Raw genomic sequence first — 15,191 nt, forward strand, 5'->3', positions numbered from 1 at the left:
ACAATATTTGGAAGCAAAAAAAGTATGACAACATTGTGTGATGAAAATAGCACAGATGTGACATACAGTCTCCCCACAACTTCCCTTCCTCCTGGCTGTTTCCGTTTCCCTTTCCATCTCCACCTTAATTCCTTCCCAGGAAGAGACTGTATTCTCCTCCCTTTGCCCATTTTACCTTAATTTCCGTGTTCTAAATCAAGAGTGTAGTCATTACCAAATTCAGCTGAATCATATTGGCATTTGTTCTGCATGAATATAGCTAGCCTAAGCGACCTTGGGACACACACACACACACACCCCCAAATAGCACTTTAGGTAAATCTAGTACATGAGAAACTAACATCAGAATTTTTTAGCAAGTACTTGAGGTCTGAGGGAAGAAAACTTTTCAGGGAAAGTTTCATGTTGCACTTCTTTAATTTCTAGGGTTTTTTTCCCTCTCCCAGATCTCTTACATTCCTAGTCATGTTTATACTGTAAAATATGAACACCTCACAGTAATGCCCTGTTTTTTTTCTTTCTCCCAGGTAAGAATAAGTAAGGAGCAAGACCACATTATAATAATTCCCAGAGGCCTGTCTTTTTCTGAAGCCACAGCCTCCAATTTGGTAAAATTTTCATTTCTCTGTTACTTTTCCTATGCTTCCTAGTTCTTTTCTGACAGTTTCAGCTTTTAGTACAGGATGGAACACTGAAAGGCATGGGTGAACAGGGAAATGTTTGGGAGGTCACATTGACTTGTAAGAAAAAAGTTAGAGTTCAAAAACAAAAACAGGGTAGCTGAAGAGACTAAGAATGGGTTGGTCTTATCAGTTAACTTATCCATATTTTGAAGGGAATCTTTTCAGTTTTTTTTTCCACTTTGTGCACTCTGGAAATTTTTTAAAAATACACACATAGTCAATCTGTATTACGTAGATTTAAACAAAGTTCAGTTGGTGTATCGGGTCTGACCTTTTACCGTTTCATTTTTTCATGATTGTCCCCCTAGCCACTGTCATCAGCCTCTAGAACAGCAGGGACCACATTGGTTCTGGGCGCTGCAGTGTTGGCAAATGGAAATTTTCCAGCCAGCTCAGTAAATGCCAGACTTGTCCAGACCTTCGGGGAGGAGCTTAAGTTATTCAGTTTCTTTGAAACTGCTTCTTGCTAAATACTAAGTTTTGTTGCAGACTCCCTGTTTCTGTAAAGTTTGCTGGGAAGAAAGCCACACCATTCTTACCGTTGTCCATGGCTGCTGCTGCTGCACTGTAGCGGCGGAGCGGAGTGGTCGCAACAGAAGCCCACAAAGTCAGAAATATTTACTCTGACTCTTGACAAAAAGTCTGCCACTCCCCCCACCCCACCCCCGGTTTAACTTGTGGAACACAGGCAAACTTTGATATATATGTACCAATTCCATGTTTCTCTGGTTCTTTTTTCCAGGTGAAAGTCAATATAATAGGAGAAGTGGTTGATCAGGGCAGTACTAATCTGAAAATTGACCATACAGGATTTAGTCCCCACGCTGCGATCTACTCAACACGCCCCGATGTTAAGTGCGTGATACACCTCCATACCCTTGCGACGGCAGCTGTAAGTCACTGAGGGGCCAAACCAACAATGACTCTGGGAGGTGTATTATTTTCACGGCTTTCCTTACATGCTACTCTATTACTGCATTCTTTCAAACTGAGCCATTCAAAATTAGATATGAAATATTAATCCCTTGCATACCCAGAAAGCAAAAGGCCCTTTGGTCCAAATGCTACCATTATAGGAAACAGCTAGAGAGATAGCATTTACATTTTTTAACTAATCAGTTTAATAATTGGGTCATCGAGTTCTTTGAAGCAAAGCTTCTTGCATAATACTTGACATAGAATTTAAATTCTGTTGTATCCCTGAAGTCCATTTTTTTTTTTTTTTTTTCCCTGTAAAAAGTGAAGAACTAATGTGGGAGGTGGGTTGGAATGGTGAACAATGAATAGGCCGATGTTGCCTGAGCTGACTGAAGAATCAGGTTCCCATGAAAGTGTAATTAGTAACTGAATGTTACCTTGGCATGAACCCAATCATGTAGGTATCCTCCATGAAGTGTGGGATCCTTCCAATTTCTCAAGAGTCCCTGATCCTGGGAGATGTCGCCTATTACGATTACCAAGGGTCACTCGATGAACAGGAGGAGAGAATTCAGCTGCAGAAAGTTCTGGGGCCAAGTTGTAAGGTATGCAGTAGAGTTTCTATCTAAGTAGCTATTTTTGTCGCTGTTGATGAAAACAGTGTGAGCTATGCCAGTTATTTAAAGTGATTGCTTTGGAATTCTATTTTAGGTGCTGGTACTCAGAAATCACGGCGTGGTGGCACTTGGAGAGACAGTTGAGGAGGCTTTTCATTATATTTTTACTGTGCAGGTAGCCTGCGAGATTCAGGTAGGAATAATTATTCAATCCTCCCCCCTTTATTTTTTTTTGTGTTGTTAATTGGCTCGTAGAGTTGGGTTTCATGTTTGCTTATTTCCAAAGTCTTATTGGTTGGTGACTTCTGTTTTGCCTTTTAAGAGAAGTTCTGCTTTACTTGAGTGAAAAAGGTCAACTCAGTTATCTCTTGAATTAAAAATAAGAGGAAAGAAAATTAAAATTTACAAACAGACCCCCACACACATACAAATCTAAGTGCCCCATAGAGATTATTTTCCCTGTAATTCTGCTTTCTTAAAAGAGCGTGATTGCACATTTCTCCGTTTTCACCCTCCGGAGCTGTGGGGCTAATTGTGACACAAAGGCAGCCACCAGTCATCGAAGAGCAGGTGTGCTGTGGCACTGCTATCAGCCATGTAAGAGTCGGGGCAGAAGTTTGAGGAACCCAAGCGTTTTCAACCTTTATTCCATAGTCTCAGCCTCGTCGTTATAATAATAGGTTCCATATTTATTCACCAGTCGTGTCCTCAGAAAAGCTGAATGTATCTAATGGATCTGATTGCCCTCTTCAAGAAAATCACGCAGGTTCTCTTGAAGCAAGTGGTAATAATCCTAATTTATTGGAAGGGCCACAAAAAAGGGGGATTTTTTTCTACCAGCTATAAGTTGTCTTAAAAACCAATTCTTTTTTCTTTTTTCTTTTTATTTCTTTAATGATCCCTCATCTTCTCAAATGACACTATGAAGAGCTTATATAAATTAAGATAATGAGCCAACTTCTTCTGCCTCAATATCCTTAAAAATCCAAAGTATAGTGTCTACATTCCTTTAAAATTATAACATTCAGCGAAAGCATTAACTGGATAGCCATGGGAAAACTGCAAGAAAATAACTTTCAAATTTGGCAAGAGAAGTCAGTTTCTTGAAATGTGTTAAAAGGTATGTTTTTCATCAGGGAGGATTAGAGCTTTAGCAAATATCTTTTTCAGACAGTTGGAAAAAGAAACTTCAGCTGCCTTGTTTTTGATGGTAATAACTTAAATAAGTATTAGATATTTGCTGGATAAAAAAATGTGCCTTTTTAAAAGTAAAATGCTCCTTGTAGTGTTCACAGTCCTGTGCCCTTGTGTATTTCGCATCGGCTGCAGGTGCGGGCAATAGCAGCAGCAGGTGGAGTAGACAATCTGCTTATACTGGATCTTCAGAAGTATAAAGCTACCACCTACAACATCGCAGCAGCTGGAGGAGTCGGAGTGAACATGGGGTCCCATCAAAAATGGAAGGTTGGCGAGCTTGAGTTTGAGGGGCTGATGAGAACTCTGGACAATTTGGTAGGTGAAAAATTGAACATAAACTTGGATTTCATACCTTCAGATTCAAGAGCAGGTGCTTCCATCTCCCTTTGGTTTTGGAACATGCTCCTTACTCCTCTGGGAGCCGATGGTCACCCTAGGATGGCATTCAAGTGTAATCTTACCACATTTTTAAGAATCAAACAGTGAAACCTGCAAATGTCACCTTATCTTAGATTTGACCCCCTTCCACTAAGGGTCAGAGGCAGATTACCTTCAGACCAAATGAAGGCTTAAGTGAGCACTGTGATTTGGCCTCGAGAACACTGGTTTATAGTTAGGGAAAGTGTTTCTTGTCAGCAGTTTTGAAATTACCTTTGTCAGGAACAGTTATATGAGTGGAAATCGCATTGTCAGCTGGAATCAGTTTTGACGACATCTTGAAATTTACTTAATTTCAAATCTGGTGTAATGTGGGGTTTGGAAGGATGTTTCCCCCTTTACTTGTTTTTCAACAAAGGAGTCTTTTGAATCATTTGTTTAAAGAATTGGAATCCAGATGCTGTTTTTGGTACAGGTTTGATTGCTTCAAATGTGGTTTTTCCCTCCCTTAGGGGTATAGAACAGGCTACGCTTATAGGCATCCTCTCATTCGAGAGAAGCCTAGGCACAAGAGTGATGTGGAAATCCCAGCAACTGTGACTGCTTTTTCATTCGAAGACGATACAGTGCCACTCTCTCCCCTCAAATACATGGCACAGAAACAGCAGCGTGAGAAAACCAGATGGCTGAACTCACCTAATACTTACATGAAAGTGAATGTGCCTGAGGAGTCTCGGAATGGGGAGACCAGCCCCAGGACCAAAATCACAGTATGCCACTATTTTACATGGGTTGCCTTTGCTAAACATTTTGCCTAGTTACTCATGAATTGAATGTTCATTGTCAAAAATATTGGGAAAGTGAAATATAATATTAACAATAATTTTATCACTATCATTTATCAGGTATTAATTTTGCATAAGGCCCTTTGTTCTAAGTGCCTTACATGAATTATTTAATTCTCCTCATATGGAGAGAATGCTGTTTTTGTCCCCCATTTTATAGATGAGAAAACTGTGGGACAGAGGGGTTAAGAAATCATTTGTAAATGGTAAAATCATGATTTGGATACAGACATTCTGACTGTGGGGCCCAGTTCTTACCCATTACATGAGGCTGCTTTGTAGTTTATATTGTAACAATAACAACTACAAAAGTTACCAATGAGCCAGAATTTCAGGAATTACTGTAAAAAGCTACTCTTATACAACATCTCATAGATAGAGAAATGGGTTCTCTTATCTTTTTCAGCATTTTGCTTCAGATTTGGTTTAGTTTTAGAGCAAAAATATCCCCTAGGTACTCAAAATTAGTTCATTCTGTCATATACATCAGTAACATTTAATATGGAGATGCCTAGGCATCAAAGTGTTTTTTCCTTAGTCTGTGAGATTTCTTATCTTCTAGTTAAAGAACATAATTAAACTCATACGTTTCCCAGAATTAATTTTATTGACAGAGACTGATAGCCAACCATCATTAATATTGATGAATATTAGCCTTCTAATTTAAGGGATGTAATGTGGGTAAATGAGAATAATTCTTTAAGGCTCTTCAGTCTCTGTGGTTCTGTTATACTGTAGATTGCTACCAAATTATCCTCTTTGTAAAACGCTAGTCAGGGCCTTGGCATTTAATGTCAGCCAAGAATAAAAACTGAAGTCTGGAAAACTAAATCTTAAGAGATTCCTTGGGTCCTTTTTGGTGACTTCTTGGCCGTCTTCAGTTAAAAATACAATGCAGGTGACAACTGAGTTGATGTCAAGCTCTATGTCTACACTTGAAATAGTTTCAGCATCATATTTAAAGTGACAAAGGAGGAAATTTACATTTCAGCATAATTGAGTATTTATGTGAATAATAACGTTAGTTATTTTTAAGTGAATGCTCATTGTGAGCCTAACTAATATGAGATATACAGTGACCACTAAATAATAGTGGGTGAAATTCTGTTTTGTTTATTTTTTTAAGATTTTTTTAATTTACTTTCAGAGAGAGGGGTAGGGAGGGAAAAAGAGAGGGAGAGAAACATCAATGTGTGAGAGATACATCCATCATTTGCCTCTTGCACGCCCCCAACTGGGGACCTGGCCTGCAGCCCAGGCATGTGCCCTGACTGGGAATCAAACCAGTGACCTTGCAGTTTGCAGGCAGGCGCTCAGTCCACTGAGCCAGGGCTGAAATTCTTTAAAATATTGGCAGTATATGTGCCCCCTCCTTGAGTCAGTAAACAGAATCTACCGTATTTCCTCAACACAAACCTTCATGCTAGAAAATGTTTGATTCTTTAGTGGATGAAAGCAGAGGACTCTTCTAAAGTTAGCAGTGGGACACCCATCAAAATCGAAGATCCAAATCAGTTTGTTCCTTTAAACACGAACCCAAGTGAGGTGCTTGAAAAGAGAAATAAGGTAAGATGTGGTCTTCTGTGCCCAGGGGAGGCATTTTTATGCTGTTTTATGTTTAAATCATTAGTGATTGGATCTGATTAATACCAAGCTCAGGGGCTTGAATCCAGAAGAATTTTAAATTTAATTTGATATAATTATAGCTTGTAACAAAGACTTCCGACTCTGTGCCAGTCACTGGTGAGTGGGCTACACGGGGAAGAAGTATTAAACCTATTTCTGCTGTTAAGAGCTATATAGTATTAGTGAAAAATGTATATAAGACAACAGGAAGTCACGCGCCAGGAAAGGTGGAGGAGGCGAATGCGCGTTGTTCAGATGGTAAAGGAGGGCTTCATGGAGGTGAGAGTGAAAGAGCCTATTACTCTAGTGTGGTCAGGTAGTCAGGCAGTAAAGATCATCTGCATCGTTGCCCCAAGGACTTGTCGTTCCTGTTTTTCAATTCAGATTCGAGAACAAAACCGATATGACTTGAAAACAGCAGGACCACAGTCTCAGTTGCTTGCTGGCATCGTGGTGGATAAGCCTCCTTCTGTAAGTCTGTGAAGCAGTGTGAACTCTGTTTTTCTTCTACCACGTTAATGTATTTGCTTTTTAAGTGTGAATGTTTATTTTTTGCCAAAGTTCATCATATAAGCACACGATAAAAAGTCAAATAATCCACGAGACTTAAAATGTCACCCTCACTTTCATTTCCAGGGACAAGGACTTTCTCCTAGTATTTACTACCTTCAGGTTCCTAAAGAGCCACTTTATTCTACTTTTTCTTAATTTGTCAACTTTAGACCTCCTCTGTATTTCATCAGATCAATGTCATCAACTGTACCGTTATTTTATGCATCACTAAAAGAGAAACAACCCTGACAACTTTAGCAGTAGGAAGCCATCAATTATAAGATGAATCCCAGTGTTAGAGATGGGGAAATGTGCATCTTAGAATCAATGGAAGACAATAGTGACTTCTCTTATGGAAGGTGTGGGTTTTAGCCTGTTGCACAACGCTTCCCTTTTTCATTCTCCCGGTGAGGTGTACAACTGTTTGTTTGCTTATTTGTTTGTTTTTACATACCCTTCAGTTTGGGGACTTTATTTAAGGTGTTTTTGTTTGTTTTTTGTTTTGTTTTTTATAGTTTTTCCCTTCCTATTTCTTTTTCTGTCAGGATGCACTGTCAGTTGGATCTTTTTGACTGAACCTCTGGTTTTTTCTCTCCTACTTGCCATCTCTTTATCTTTTTATCCTACTGTCTAGGAGATTTGCTTGACTTTATTTTCTAACCCTTCTATTTAACTTTCTATTTTGGTGTCTTTCTATTCATTTTTAAGACTTATTTCCTGAGTGTTTCTTTTAAAAAAAGTAACATCCTCGTCTTTTACAGTTACAGTATTTTCTCTTATTGCTCTAGGAAATCAATTTAAAATTTTCCTCAGCTGCCTTTCTTTTCTTTGTTTCTTCTGAATTCCCTTTTTCTTATTTATTCCAGTCTCTCTCTCTCTTCCATGTTGGAAGCTTTTCTTACGTGGCTGGCAGGCTGGTAGTCTGTTCATACGTAAGAGTGAGGTACTGAGAGTCAGGCAGAAGCTCTGGGTGTGTGCAGAGCTTGGGGATGGGTGAGCTTCACTGTAGGGTGATTGGATGTGGATCAGGTTGTTTTTCTGGGGAATTCTCAAATGTTACTATCTGTAGTTCTTTTATCTGGGGCCATTAATTTATCTGGAGAATTCTCTAGCCTCCCACCAGTGTTCTGGGAGCCCTCAGCTGTGCTGTGCTTCCCCTAATCAGTTGTTCTGAAGAATGAGCCTTTGCTCTTCTGCAGAGATGGGGGAGAGGTCATATGGAATAGAAAAGGAGACCTGAGAATGTGTTCCTTATTCACTTTTAACTTGTTGCCCTTCTCAGCTTTTCTTCACCGCCACCTTCTGTAGTACCTGATGCCTCTGGTTTCTGAGCCCTTCTGGAGGGCAAATGAAGATGCTTCTTACCTGCATCCTTCTTTGCAGGGCTAATGTTCTACTTTCACAGCTTTGCTACCCACTCTTCCACCTGCTTTCTTCCCAGCTTCCAAAAATGTGTAAGCGCCTCTCATCCTCTGTTGTTTACGCTCCCATTCTTTTGTCTTTAGAAGCTTATACAAGGTCTGTTGTTGTTTCTTTACTATCATTTTAGTAGAGTTTTGGAATTTATTTTAAATGCATGGGTTCAGTCTGCCAGGTAAGGTCTCATTAATTCCTTTCCTACAGCAAGTAAAAGTTTATTTTCATAGCAAATTTAAAGAAGTTTTTTTGGTACCATTTTGTTCTTCTAACCGTTTTCATAAAGGCTTTTTGGAATGCAGCAGGTAGTTTTTAAGGTATTTCTTAGTTATGTGAAGATAATTAGAACTTGGCTTAGTTGTATTTTTTTAGAGAAGAGGTATTATAATTGACCTCTACAAGATTATTGAGGAAACAGCACTGGCAATTTTAGCCCATTAAATCAGTAGTGTAAAAGCATAAATCTGATATGAGTCATCGTCGGCAGCCGTCCGTCTCGAGAGACGATGGTGTAGCTTCTTAAGAGTCTATCTGCACCACCGAGAATGGTTGTGCAGTCCGACTCGGGAGTGACACGGTATCTGTCTCCTCCCATGTTGAATTGACATCTTGCGATGACGCTGGAGTGTCCTCTCCAGTGAAGCTGAAGCTACAGAGCCTGGGCAGGGTGATATGGAGGGTCTGCTGTTGCCCATGCAGCAGACCCCCCCCCTCTCTTCGCAGCTGAAGGATCCAAGGGAAAGACGGAGTCAATACAGCTTGGCTTCAGGTGCGCCGCAGGAGTTGCCGGTGTTGACTACAACGTCAAACCGCCTTAGGGACTCCGGCTCCGGATTTTCTGTCGGGGTTTACTCCCTTAGCCTTTCCCCTGAAGAGGTATGCCGCAAGGCAGCGGAGGTTTTTTGGAATCAGAGTTTTCCTTCTCTGTCTGATATGAGTATATTAAAGCATTTTGCTGTATCATTTTTATGATTGTTGTAAGGTGTCACAAACATCATATATACATTTATGTGTGTGTGAACTTGTATATATGTGTAAATATATATACATAAATATATAGATATAAGTAAAGCTCTTGGTAACAAGTCAGTGTTTTTCTCTGTAAGACCATGCAGTTTGAAGATGACGATCTTGCCCCCCCGGCTCCTCCCAACCCCTTCAGCCATCTCACTGAAGGAGAACTTGAAGAGTATAAGAAGACAATCGAACGTAAACAGCAAGGCCTGGAAGGTTAGTTCATTTTTAGATTAAGCCTAGGATAACCATACTGTTAACAACAGAGCACCTTGAGTTGGATGATAGAAGTCAATCAACGTTTTTTTTGACATCTTTCTTCCACAGTTGATTGTTCGGTCATCTCTCCCAGTCCTGAGTGTAGATAAGGCTTAACTTCAAAGAACTACCACAGACCTGTATGTTAACGTGTAGTGGAAACTGTTTTCCTCAGAAAGCAATCTGATTTGTAGCAAAAAGTCTTCTAAACTAAGTGAAATCCCCGGACAAGTAAAGAATTCCTAGCTAAAGTAAATGAAGATACGTTAATAGACTTGAACATTTCAGAGTTTGTGGCTATTTAAAAACCTTTTACTTTGATGTAAATAATTACAGATTCTCAAGTTTGTGGCTTTAATGCTTTGTAAAAATTCTATTGTTCCTGGGTGTTGCAAGGTGCCACTATTGTAATTTCAAAATCAAAACATAAAGCAAACTGCTAGAATTTTAATGTTAAGCACATGGGCACTCTAGGTTGAGTTCTTCTGACTTCAGGACCCTAAGTAAGGATTATGTTTTAGAATTGTTAATGAAAACACCCAGCTAGAATACTAGGTCTCATTTTCTCAAGAAAAAGAGATTCTTTAAAGCAGGGGCTCTCAATCTTGACTCTTTGGATAAACTTCAGTCTACAAACCATCTTAAAAACATATGTTTGATTGTATATGATATACATTTGGGGAAGGAGAAGGAAGGTGGGGGACAAGAAGTCTGTGGCCCCAAGAGAGGGTATGAGCCTCTGTTTTCGAGCATCTATGACATACAATTGAAATTTTTACCCAGAACGGAACCAGTAGTTACAGAATATTTGTTCATGTCAGATATCAGGTAGGAAGAACTGATGACATTTGGATCATCCAAAGAATAGTTTTATCAGTGTGTTAGTGTCTCTGTCACCAAAGGGAGTCATCCTGACTCATTAATATGATTATACTAAATGGCCTAAGTGGTATTACTGAATTTGTTTATTCTAACATAAAGATGGAAACTTTCTCTTTTTCTGTATTTTGTAAAATGTCCCTCTTTAATCTCTTATTTTTCAAAAGCCTAAAGACGCCAGGTAACAAATATTGTACTCTAGAACATCACCTTTTACATGTAACTTTTTAGTTTCTTCCACATTCATTATGACCTTCTGGATTAGCTCACTAATATTGCTCTGGCAGGAGTCACTAATTGGATATTGATCAAAAATTCAGTGAAGCATTTTGCCTCATTAATGTATTATCATTGGTGAGGCCTCGTAATTCTTTCCATCTGGCTGCTCGGTATATTTTGCTCTCTAACACCCTAGCAAAAGCTGAATGTGTCTATATTATTTGCCTGGGCTGCCGGTAGCCTGCTTCCTTAGTAAGCATGTATATAAAATTACTGTTAGCAGCCAGAAATTCTAACACATAACCTTCCTCCTAATGCACAACTACTGATGCATGCTCAGCGCATTGCTGAGCTTCTCATCTCTCTGTACGCAGGCATTTGCCGTGTGCACTAACCTCCCTGAACTCTTATGCTTCTTTGTTTTGCATGGCTTTTAACTAAACTCTCATCCAACAGATGCTGAGCAGGACTTACTCTCAGATGACGCTTCATCTGTTTCACAAATTCAGTCTCAAACTCAGTCACCGCAAAATACCCCTGAAAAATTAGAAGGTATTCATTGTAATTTCCCGTAGCATTCACTGAGTTAATCTTAAGAATTTGTTCCTCTGTCATTTGTGTTTATGTAAGGAAATTGAAAACCTGATTGCGGTAAGTTTGCCATGGATTTTACTTAAAGCTTCCAATTATTTTATCTGCTTTATGAAGTGGGTGCTCCTTTTGTTTAGTGGTTGTATTGACCTACCTTAATCTGGATTTTGGTAACTCATAGTTCTTAAGAATTTGTGAAATTAAAATTGATTTGTTGCCAACCAGGAGCATGAAATCTTTTCAATTTTGATTCCCAAATGATCCCAAAATTAAAGAAAAATATGTGTTGTCTTCCTCATTTATATTGACTTGAATTAGAGAGAAACTGTCAAGTCATCAAACTGAACTTATCTAGCCTTCATTTTTTGATCTAACAACTTTGTTCCCTTCCCTTTACTACTACTTAAGAAAATTTGCCTCATGCTAATAATAGATCTTTGTCCATTAAAATAATGATCTATCTTTATTGGACTTAAATAATGACTTAGTACATTGCTGAAACATTTTAGTTCTGTAAAATAAAGCAAAGATGCCAACTATGTAAAAATAACCAAAAGACTCTTCTCACCTTTTGTAGAAAACCATGAGCTCTTTTCCAAGAGCTTCGTCTCCTTGGACGTGCCTGTCATGGTCATGAATGGCAAGGATGATATGCATGACGTGGAAGACGAGCTTGCTCACCGAGTGAGCAGGTTAACTACAAGCACGACCATAGAAAACATCGAGATCACCATTAAGTCTCCAGAAAAAATTGAAGAAGTCTTGTCACCTGAGGGCTCACCTTCAAAATCACCATCCAAGAAAAAGAAGAAATTCCGCACTCCTTCTTTCCTGAAAAAGAACAAAAAAAAGGAGAAAGTCGAAGCCTAAAGAAAGTCTTTTTATAGTTATGATTACAATGTGACGTTGCACATTTAAATGCCACATTTAAGTTGATCATTAGTACGCAGTGGTAGCTCAGATTGGGGGTACGTAGCAAACTGGACTCTGAGAACTGGAAAGGGGTTTTACTAAAAGAAACACACATTATGGGAAAAAGCTTGCAAATTCATCTCTCATTTTATATGTCAGAAAAAGGCTTTGAATTTTTAAACAAGTGCTAGTTTTGATTAGCTCTACCCTCATGAAGTGTTATAATTCACCACAAACAGGTATCTGTCTGAATTACTTCAGGCCTTCTCTAGCATATCTGTTGGAAAGAAATTACCAGTGAACAAGGGAGAGAATTTTTTATTTCTCCACACCTGCTTCACTTGGTAATCAGATTATAATTTTTTATTATTGATTATCAACTGTACCTTTTTGGTTCCCATTGTTTCAATGGGCATTAACAGAACGCTTTAAAAAGCTTCTAAGAATCTATAGCGTTAGTATACACTGGCACATAATTTTTTAAAAAAAATATATAAGAAAAGATTCATTTGAAATATTATTCATAGTATAAAATTTCCTCACCTGAAGTAACTTTGTTTGCCAAAAAAGGTCATTTTAGTAAGATATAATTTTTGAAAACTTCCTTTTTTATTAGTTTAGAAAGCCCCTTATTTTTCAACAAAGGGGATTTTGTACACAACATGGGTTATTTAGTTTAACTCTGGCAAAAAAAAAGATTTTTGTATGTTGAGATGTTTGTATACCATATAGTATAAAAATGTCATAAGCCTATTAGCCAATCGTTTAACCATAGAGCAGATTTGAGGCTGCTTGGTACTAAGTATATTCAGATATAATTCAGGAATCCAGGGACTTGGTATGAAACGGGGTTAGAGGATTTAAAGATATACCTTAACTAAATTCATTTTTGAACCATATAATGTATTTTTCTCTTAGTATTGCTCATGAATGAAGAAGCTCTCACATGGTAACCAAATGAAAAGGAAAAGAATGAGAAAGTGAAAAATAAAGGGAACAAAAGAGTTGTATGAATAGAAGAATTCTAGTTTGATAATGACTCAGTCACAACAGGATTTAAAGTGTAATTTATTTGAAACATGTCCCAAATTTCTAAAATTGTGCTTCTCTACCAAAATCGTATTTCTTGGTCGATAGTTCAGTTTTAAAGGATCCAATCCTTTTAACTGATGTATCTTTAGAAGGCAGCACTAGAAGAAATCTAGAAGAAATCAGTAGGTCTAACCCCCCTCCTCCAGTGAGGAAACTACCACTTCTTGATTTTTACAAATGTTTATCTTTTCAGTTAACTTTCTTTCTAATGTAAATACAAATTTAAACCTAGGGTTAATACAGTTTTCTCCCCACCTCACCCAAGTGATGTCACAAATCAATGTAAAATCAATGATCCAAAATGGTCAGTGGGTAAAAGTAATCCAAAGTGTTTCTGGAGGGTGAGTCGGCATGCAAAACGTTACATTGATCACAGTGTGTTCTGGGCTGGTTCTGTCTGTGTGTGTGTGATGATACAAAGTTGAACAGAGCTGGGAATTTCATTCTATATCTCACTAACTACTGGAATCAGTGTTTTAATCTCTTAGTGAAATACTTTCCGTTTAATTCTGTATTCGAGGATTTTTGTTTATGTTCTACATCATTTATGTTGTATTACAATGTATGTAGAAACAGTAACCTGTGAACTATGCTTTTCCATAACTTTTTAAAAATATATATATCTTAAATGAATGCAATGTGCATTAATATTTTTTAAACTACAACAGTGAACTATTTGCACCTTTTGCTAATGCCTCTATTTACTTGCTTTGGCATAAAGAATGAGCCAATGAACTTCTGTGTCCTGTGGAAAATGTATAAACGTTATCTGATATTGCTCTTAGATGTAATGCTAATTAATGTTAAATCACAAATAAACAGTATTTTAAATAGATGGATTTGGTATCAGAGCTCTCAATTCAGGGTGGTTACTTAGCCTGAATTACTTGGAGGACTGAGTTTTATACTGCAGTCAGATTTTTAATAAGATTGATGCTTCTGAATAAAGTATGCCCTGATAAACTTATTTTCAAATTAGTTTAAAATTAACTATATAAAACCCTTCTTGTTTCAACTTATATTTGAAAGAAATACACTCCAAGTGACCTATTTTTGATCTTAATAGATTATGGTGACTTTATCTGAGATCTAAAGATCTTGGAAGGATTTAGGATTCTGTCTCAATTCTACCTTCAAATCCATGGATGTAGAATAGAAAATGTCACAGAATATGTGCTGAGTTTACAGTATATACATTACCCTTCTCTTTGTGTAACAATGCAACAATAAAGAAAATAGCAGAAAGAATAGAAAAGAGGTTACAATTCCACTACATTAAATAAAGTTTTTTTTTGTCCTGGCTTGTGTGGCTCAGTGGATTGAGCACCAGCCAGTGAACCAGAAGGTCCCTGGTTCAGTTCCCTGTCAGGTTCATGTGCCTGGGTTTTGGGCCAGGTCCCCAGTTGGAGGCGTGCGGGAGGCAACCAATTGGTGTTTCTCCTGCCCATCATTGTTTCTCTTCCTTTTTTTCTCCCTCCCATTTCCGCTCTCTGAAAATAAATAAATAGAAATTTTTTAAAAGAATTTTTCAGAAACTTGTATTCCTTTCCAGCTCTTGTTCAGTTGTAGTTGTTTTACCTATATATTGGTTATCATGGTGTTAATGTGGTTTTTTTATTCTGTTTTTCTTTCCTTCATAACATAGCATAATCCATCCTAGAAAATTTTCAAACTAAATCCCTCACATAAATGATTTCTTGTGATTTCTTTCCACTTTGTCTTAAAAATAGAGTGCAAGAGGGGAAATCATGTTGATTGAGGGTTCTGGTTATTTGACGTTTTTACTATAATTACCCATTATAAAAATGAAGGGTTCGGGCAGAGAAGAATAGATTCATAGTCTTGGGCATATTTAATTATTACCTTGGCTTATAAATAACCCTGTGGTGAAAAAATATTGGTTTAGAAAGATGCTCATTTCAATAATCATTTCCATAAAGCAACAATTACCTTCAGTACTCATTTGTGAGAAGATAGCAGGAAAGTGATGTTGC

The 15,191-nt window shown here is 37.9% G+C and overlaps 1 protein-coding gene across 6 annotated transcripts in view; it reads left to right on the forward strand.

Moving 5' to 3' along the window:
• ADD3 (adducin 3) overlaps nucleotides 1–14,032 on the forward strand; it is a 121,604-nt gene extending 107,572 nt beyond the window's left edge. For 5 of the 6 annotated variants that reach the window (XM_090278563.1, XM_090278561.1, XM_090278565.1 and 2 more), the window contains exons 5-15: nucleotides 528–608; nucleotides 1,426–1,575; nucleotides 2,063–2,206; nucleotides 2,313–2,411; nucleotides 3,548–3,730; nucleotides 4,306–4,563; nucleotides 6,085–6,204; nucleotides 6,649–6,735; nucleotides 9,339–9,462; nucleotides 11,059–11,154; nucleotides 11,771–14,032. In XM_090278563.1, coding sequence (XP_090134689.1) covers nucleotides 528–608; nucleotides 1,426–1,575; nucleotides 2,063–2,206; nucleotides 2,313–2,411; nucleotides 3,548–3,730; nucleotides 4,306–4,563; nucleotides 6,085–6,204; nucleotides 6,649–6,735; nucleotides 9,339–9,462; nucleotides 11,059–11,154; nucleotides 11,771–12,063 — 1,635 coding nt within the window. In that variant the 3' untranslated portion in view covers nucleotides 12,064–14,032. The remainder of the gene's footprint in view (nucleotides 1–527; nucleotides 609–1,425; nucleotides 1,576–2,062; nucleotides 2,207–2,312; nucleotides 2,412–3,547; nucleotides 3,731–4,305; nucleotides 4,564–6,084; nucleotides 6,205–6,648; nucleotides 6,736–9,338; nucleotides 9,463–11,058; nucleotides 11,155–11,770) is intronic. The other variant, XM_090278567.1, reaches the window with a different exon arrangement.
• The last annotated feature ends 1,159 nt before the right edge of the window (nucleotides 14,033–15,191 follow it).

The sequence above is a fragment of the Furipterus horrens genome, unplaced genomic scaffold, assembly GCF_987537825.1.
Source record: "Furipterus horrens unplaced genomic scaffold, mFurHor1.1.pri manual_scaffold_5, whole genome shotgun sequence".
Taxonomy (NCBI): Eukaryota; Metazoa; Chordata; class Mammalia; order Chiroptera; family Furipteridae; genus Furipterus; species Furipterus horrens.